This window comes from Acartia tonsa, chromosome 1 (assembly GCF_053477335.1).
Source record: "Acartia tonsa isolate MP-2025a chromosome 1, ASM5347733v1, whole genome shotgun sequence".
Lineage (NCBI taxonomy): Eukaryota > Metazoa > Arthropoda > Copepoda > Calanoida > Acartiidae > Acartia > Acartia tonsa.
The window spans coordinates 49,842,703-49,850,920 of record NC_137260.1 but is presented as its reverse complement, the minus strand read 5'-3'; the positions used below and the strand labels follow the sequence as shown (position 1 = coordinate 49,850,920).

At 29.4% G+C, this 8,218-nt stretch overlaps 1 protein-coding gene across 1 annotated transcript in view; it reads right to left on the bottom strand.

Annotated features, from left to right (window-relative positions):
* Positions 1-598: 598 nt before the first annotated feature.
* LOC145323022 (protein PALS2-like) overlaps positions 599-8,218 on the bottom strand; it is a 31,086-nt gene continuing 23,466 nt past the window's right edge. The window contains exons 9-15 of the mRNA XM_080165411.1: positions 7,539-7,694; positions 6,859-6,965; positions 4,349-4,449; positions 3,967-4,070; positions 3,641-3,739; positions 3,177-3,302; positions 599-2,427 (exon numbers count right to left, since the gene is read on the bottom strand). Of these exons, the coding sequence (XP_080021537.1) occupies positions 2,248-2,427; positions 3,177-3,302; positions 3,641-3,739; positions 3,967-4,070; positions 4,349-4,449; positions 6,859-6,965; positions 7,539-7,694 (873 nt within the window). The 3' untranslated portion in view covers positions 599-2,247. The remainder of the gene's footprint in view (positions 2,428-3,176; positions 3,303-3,640; positions 3,740-3,966; positions 4,071-4,348; positions 4,450-6,858; positions 6,966-7,538; positions 7,695-8,218) is intronic.

Below are 8,218 nucleotides of genomic sequence, written 5' to 3'. Positions count from 1 at the left end.
TTATGATGCGCACGTTCTTTACTTTTGAATGAGATATGAGAGTGTGAAGATTTCGGAGAACAAAATTGGGCCTATCATTGGTCTCATAGTGTGTGAACGACCCTAGTATATCAGGGATTTGAAACCATAAGAGCTTCAGGTAGAATTTGTTATTTTTATTAAGAAGTATGGTGTATAGGACGATTATATGTAGTTTTAAAAAGGCTTTAGCCAGCTAAGCATGAAACTTAATTATGATTAATATATGTTTTAGTAATTTTTATGTGCCTTGTTGTTGCATTTAACAATGATTTATTAAACCAAATAATTTTCCTTTAAAGCCAAAGTTTCCAAAGATTTTTTTACCGTAGAGAAAAATGATTTTTGAAAAGCAAATAAGATTACGTGGTTATAAATAACTGGAATTATGAACTAATTGATATTGTAATTTCAGGTCTTTGAAATAATTTCATCAATAAATCTATATTCAAACCTGCTGTTGAAACTTGATGGTTCCTGGTATTGGGGGTTTGTATGTTCGCCAACTGATCTCGTGAACTTCCCGCTAATTCGGAAGTCAAGCTCAACCAAAGTGTCATGGTTGAGACAATCATGCTACAATATATATTTTACTTAAGACCTTTATTTTGTGTAAGAAAATACTAAACCAATAAATATTGTGTAGCTCTAATAAGCTGTGAAGCAATATTTACATTTACCATTATGGTAATAATTACGACTATATATTATACAAATATTTCTTCATTTCACTTTTTACCTGATAATTTTTACATTGTAAAAATTTATTCCAACATCAAAAAGCTTTATTAAAAGTCTATTTGTATCAAAAGTAGGTTGAAATATAGCCTTAAAAATAATAAGGTTTTTATGAAAGATGGTAATATGCTAATAATAAAAGATTTTAATTAGGAAATAAATTTTTACATTGTATTTTTTTGACAAAAGTAACTTTAAATTTCGGTTATTTGAATCATATAATACAATACAAGTAATTAAGTCGTTTGTTTATAATTTTACATAATACCCTAACATTATCAAATTATTTATTTTTATATCTTATATTAAAAATAATACAATTAGAGTTGATTGATAGAGTTTTGATTTTATTTACTAATCATGTTTTATATTTTCAAATGAAGAATATATTTTGGCAGTCTGTGCTGTTTTATTTGTTGTACATTCTATTTCATTATTTTTAAAAAAAGATAAGATTGAAATGCTGTTATACCTATAGTTTTTTAATAAATATGTTTGAACTAAAAATATTTTTTCGTATTTTTGCATGAGTGATGTTTTTGAATTCACTTCCTGTAGATAAACAAATTCTATTATTAAATTGTAAAGAAAATTTAAGAGAAGAAAAAAGTCTTTTCATTACAATGATAATAAAAATAATATTTTTTAAAGAAAAAGAATGTTCTTAAAATCAAAGATGAAAAAAACTATTTTTAATAAACACTAGGAGAAAGAATTATCATTAATTAAAATTAAAATACCTTGATCATTTTTTTAATTTTTCAAAAATGAAGTATTTAATTAAAGTGCATTTTTAAATTATCAATGGACTTTTTTTATTTAATTTTAAGGCTTTTAACAATATCCATAGGAATTAATGAGATACCTTTTTATGACTAAATTACACTTTTTTACATACACAATTCAATGCAACAAAAGTCCATGGCAGATTTTCTAATTCAGGAAAGTTAAGGATTTTTAATTCCACCAATTTTCCAGAAGTTTTATGACATGAGACTTGCGCGTTTTATTATTTTGATAATGTCTTTATAAGTTTATGTGTGTATATTCTTTAAAATTTAAATTTTAAGTGTGATTATAAACTAATTAATATTATATTATACTAGGCAATTTTACTGGGCCGTTTCCAGACTTACATATATTTCTTGAGCAAAATGCCCTTAAACTAATTTTTATTACTACACCTTTAAAAATTTTCCGTAACAAAAACGTTTTACCCAATTATTTTAATAAGATTTTGCTCTCTTTGTCCAAAGAATTGCAATAGAACTTAATATTTTATATTTTTAGTTAATCTTGAAGAAAAATACACCTTTGGGATAAAACTTTGAAATACTGGAATATAATTTTTACAGTGTGTATTTCAACTTAATATTTCACTAATAGTTTCATTTGTAAGACACTTGTCAGATCTGCAGTCAGTACATGATTCATGATACCATACACAACAATATTGTTAATAATCACTAGATGCCACGACGTAGCACAAATTCACGAGTATACCCAGCTGAGCGGCACCCACTGGGACTCTGTCGACAATTTGGTTAGCACGTCTTTGATCGTCCGATATGTGGTGTCGAAATTTTCCGCTGTGAGTTCCAGGTCGAAATATTTGTGATACTGCTCCCAAATGCTGCGACTGTCCTCTATACTTTTTGCTATTTCGTCCTCCTGTAAAAGGTGTCAAATTAAGCTAAATAGTAAATAGTACCTACCAAAAGATAAAGTTTCCTGGTACTTATAAAATAGCTTTACAACTAAAAAGGAGTACTCGGGTGCTATGAAAATAGAATGCATTAGTTATTTATCATATTTTTTGGAATATAGATCACGCTGGAATTGACATTCCAAATATTCTGGCAATGTGCGATCACATTGTTGAACCTAAAATTTCTCTGTCTCCTTCGTGGACTATATTGATCACTATATTGACAGAATAATTTTAAATAATCTATTCCCGTATGTGTAATATTGCAAAAATGCGATACATAATAATGTCGTTTTTAAACGAAAATGTATGAAATATGTACAGTATAAAAATCATATTGGAACAAGCATAACAATCTTATAATATTACATATTTCAGTATTATTTAAAACACAGTCATAGATACATTATCGTTTTAAATACGATAATAGTTATTTCTCGCATCGTATTATAAACGGCTTTCCGCGGATATAGAATGCCGAAGGCACGGGCTAAAAAACTGGTTTTAATCTTATGATTGTACATTTTTATATTCGTAGAAAGCTGGATATAATACGATGCTAGACATAGTTTTTTCGTATGGATGAGAACCGGTTCCTATCCACCGGATTCGAATGAATACGAGAAAATAGATTATTCATCAGGGAGCTATTTAATATTCTTTTCAGTAACCTACTTAGAAATATTTTGGGACCAATGAGAAGAATGCTTACCGATTGAATAACATGAGCTTTACTATTATTATCTGTGTGATTAGCCCCGAGTTTGTCAAGGCTGGGAGCTCCAAGGAAGACGACATACGGCATCAACTCAGAACTCTGATGCAGGATTTTCAATGTCTATAAATAGATAAAAGTTGAGGTTCATAAAAATCCTTGGAAGGATAATAACTAATTTAAGAGAGGGTAAATCCCACTCCCAATTGAAATCGCTACTGGAAAAAAACTAACAACATTTATTTCATTTTTTCTTTTTAAAACTAAAATCAAAAGTGGGGGTTATATACTCTCCATCCCACTCCTTTGTAAGTGCCCCTAGAGGAATCCCTAGGCATTGCCGCTTGTACCAAACAAAGTTACTCTAATACCACCTCTGGCTTTCAAGTTACAGGCAATAAAAATAAGACGTATTTTTCTCAAAAGTAGTAAAAAAATGAGCAAAGCATCTCTATAATTACCTCAGGTTTACATGTGATGAGGCATAATTTGCCAGATGATATGATAGAACGGATATTGCTGTAGGGTAACCCATACCAATACCCTTCCTCCTCGTAAATCTAACATTAATCATAGATTACAATAAAATGCCAAGATATTCAAAATAGTAAAACATATAAATATTTGATCGCACGACATTTGTTTGCTAAGTGCATTTTCTAACAAAAACATATCAGAATAGAAATTTTCTATTTAATGCAATATAACACCAACATTCCAATTTCTTTATAAACTTTCTTCTTTAAAAATATAAGGTATATAGCAAAGCTACTCTATAATAACTTACCTCTAGAAGTTCGTCCCTGTCCATACTAGTCATAATATCATCCTCTGATAGAAATGAAAAGGTGTCCCCCTCTTGGCCAGTTGCGTCAAGGGGGCGGTTTGTCACTGAATACAAATAATGATAATTAAAAATTCATAATTATATCAATACTGATTTATTCAAGAGCATACGCAAGTCAATTCATTAGCAAAGTATTAAGTCAATTGAATATAGAAAACTATTTGTTTAAGTAGGTTTATAATGGTGATACTAGGAACTTATTATTGTATTTTTTATTATATTTTAACTTCGTTTAAAGTATAATCCTTAATTTTCAATTAAAATAACATTAAATATTAAAGTATTAAAAATTAAAATTCAACCTCAACTTTTAAAAACTTACCAGCCTTACAGATACCAAATAGAGAAGGATTTGAATCCCGGATTTTTTTACATAAAGATTTCTTCCCCAGTCCAGGAGAACCAACTAACACAAGACTTTTCCTAAAATATCAAAAATAATTAGATTCATAATAAGGCTTACAGAAGGACAGACAGAATATAGGACAAAAAAGGAGAGGCGGATAGTAAGCAATGACAGACAGAAGAAAGGACAGAAAAACTGTAGGAAGGAAGGACAGATGACGACAGTACAGAAGAAAGCAAAAAGTAACATACAGAAGGAAAGACAGACAGAAGAGAGGACAGAGAAAAGGAAATACAGAAAGAAGGATAGACAGAAGGAAAAACAGCCAGTAGAGAGGACAGACAGTAAGAAAAAAGGACAGATAGAAGGAATGAGAGACAGAACGAAGGACGAAAAAAAAATTGGATAGAGAAAGAATGAACAGACAGACTTGAGAAAGGACACACATAAGGAAGAACAAAATGAGAAAGTTGGTCAGAAAAAGAAAGAACAGATAGACAGAATGAAGGACAAAAAGAAAAATAGACAGACAGAAAGAAGGACATCCAAAATAAGGAGAGACAGAAGTAAAGCCAAAATAATAAACAGACAGAAAAATGGACAGACATAGAAAGAACAGACGGACGGGAGAACGTACAGAATAAAGCAAGATCACTTAAACTAAGAGGAAAGGTTTAAAGCAGTTTATAGTCTAGTTACAGCCGCGCTGCTTAAAATAAAAATGTAAAATAAACTTTTTGTAAAATTGTAAGAAATTGAGGTAAATAAAGTTGACTAAAGGTAAAGCCCCCCGGATTCAATTTATTAGATTGTGTGGAGAATTTTGGGGGATCAAGGGATAGGTCAAATATTTCCACATGTTTATAAAAAGTTCTTTATAATGTCTATAAAAATGCTTGTAAATATAACATTTTTATGGATAGAAAAAAAATAATTATATTTTTCATTAACCTATTTCTATATCCCTAGTACAAGCCTATAATACTCCACTAAAAGATTGAGACTAACATTTGGGTAAAAAGTAAAAAAGATAAAAAGGTTTACTTTATTTCCAGTTTTTAAATAAACTTCGTACTGTCAAATAATTGAAAACTTTTAAAGATTTTTTAAAAGGAGAAACATAGCTACTATACATGTCAATATGTTGGTCATTTTCGTTGAACGGAAAGAGGGTACTAAATATGTAGAGACATTGGACTTTAAGTTAAACTAGTCACTAAAGATTTAATTTAATATTTTCTTATACTTAGATGAAAAAAAACGTAATGGACAAACTAACAGTGATCTTACTCTTCCATCAATAATTTTAACTTTTGTTTTTAGAGTAAAAATAGTTAGTAGTTTTTTTTCAATTTATCGTTCATTATCATATCCTTTAAGATCAATGGTAAAAATTAATTATAACATTCCAAAATAAAGTTCTTATTGATCCTATTAGTCTTAAATAAAACACTTTTATTTATTTATTCTATACCTATATGAGCGATTACTTTTTCAGTTTTTTACCTTATGAATTATTTTCGACAGATTTTTTATAAAACAACGTGCTTTATTGCATCAAGATCCATGACAGATCTATATAGGAAATAAACGTCTATATATGAGCTCGAGTCTTCCAATGGTAGAGTGTTTAATACTCATAGTGGTCCAATAATCCATAATAAACTCTCATTGACCCATTGTTTTACTATATGAAGAATAAATTCCTTTCTTTTATTTCATGTTGCTATTTGAATTATATTAAAGTATTAAATTTCTATTCATAAAATAGAAAATTTAAATTTCAAAATAGCAAATCAAAGAAACCTTAGTTTTAAAATAATTTTATACTGGCGATACGTGCGCAATGTGGTCAGATATTAAACTAAAATTTTACATTTAAATAAACATTTTAACCCTTTCAGGATGATAATTTGAAACAAAAAAATACTAGGATCCTAAAATATTTTAAAGAAAGAGAGACAAAATTATAAATACGGTTTTAAATAAAAATAATGAAATTTTAAAAAAGACGGAAGGAAAGGGAAGTGAGAAAGAGGGACATTTAATCTTTAAAAAATGATGCAAAAACGAATATTCAGGGATATGAAAATGGAAGAAAAAGATTAATATTCAATCTAGCCTATAGCGGTATGATTTTAGAACGCCACCTCTAGTTATTAATATTTTCGTTATTTTTACTATAATGATGTCTATTTCATTATATCCGCAACTACTCTGTATCTAACTGATATCAGTCGGTCGATTTGTATAAAGTGAATGGATATAGAATACGTGGATATTGATATTTCGCCTAACCAAATAAAATGTTTCTTCCAGCTTGCTAATATAACGATACACTACTTAAACTCAACCCCATCACTCCTACCAGAGAAAGTACGAACCAATAAATAGGACTATCGCAGTAACTTAAATTGACGACCTAGCTTCCCTGTCATAGTATTCACGTATTGTATATCCATTATTAAATCTATAAAATAAATCACCTAGTAAATGGTGGCATTCTTTCCACAAGTTCATAAGGTTGAAGGTCTGCCCGGTCCACTTCTGCGTTTCGTCGGAAGTGATACTTAAAATTCTTCTTCTCTTTTTTCTACAAAATTAAATAATTGTAACCGTTTTAAAATTACAAAAAGATATCAAATCAAAACTTATTTATATATTCAATTAGTGTATAAAATTTTTTTTTTTAATAATTATTTTCAAGAAATAACCATGAAAATGTTAAATTTTAAACAACTTTTTTAAATAGCAGTAATTGGCAGGCACACCAATCAAAAGACGTTTAGAAACTTTAGAAAATTTTACTGAATGGATGGATTGACATTTTATTTACAGGTTTCGACATCCCGCTATTTTTATCGTTGAATATAATCAATTATCATTTTCCTTTAATCATAATATGTATAATACAATTATTATTTAGAAAAATAAAAGGTTTTCTTTTCATAAAAATGCCTAGTCTAACACAGAACCCCCTCCCCCCCCCCCTTACATTGCATTGTATAGGTTACGTTATATTTGGTACAGAGTAGCCCCGCAGAGTTAGGGTGTCAGGGGTTAGGAATTAAGGCACCCTTATTTTTTCCTTTTTTAAAATAATTAAAACCAGGGATTGTTTTTTTGCTAAGGCACTTTTAGGGAAATCACTAGAAAGACAACATACCGCAGAACCACAGCATGAAAACTTTTTCTTCATATCCTCCCTGTCCACAAAGCACTGTCTCCTCTCCTCCAGGTCCAGGGAAGGTATCAACCCGATGTTAGTTTCCTCGTGGAGCAGGCGGGCCTGCCACCAGCTAGGATCTTGACTACACACAACCTGATAATATTAGTTTTAGAAAATATACTTCTAACAACATATTCGAACGAAATCAAGATTATACAACTTTGGTATCATTTAATTCCGAATAATATACTTTAATTATTATTTTGAAGTAGCTTTGGTACTTTTTGAAACATCCTAAATGTTATTAAGCAAAAAGTGATCATATTTGCTCAGGTATGATATCACTGAACTGAAGCATATTTCAAAAAAAATTCAAACGTGATGTTAAAGTCAAACTGCTACAAATTACTCTGCTATTATTGTTTACTGCATTTAAAACATATTTAAATTCCCAATTTTCTTTGCAAAATTTAAAAATGTGACATTTAAGAAAGAAGAAGTAGAGGTAGAGAATAATAGAAAACAAAGAAAATTATAGGAATTATAAAATTTATGGAGAAAATTAGTAGTAACCTGTGACTAAAAGTATAGAAGACAAAGCAATAAGGACAAACTATGATTAAAGAGAAACTCCTATCTTTGAAAAAATGTGCATGACCTTGCAACCTGTCATACCT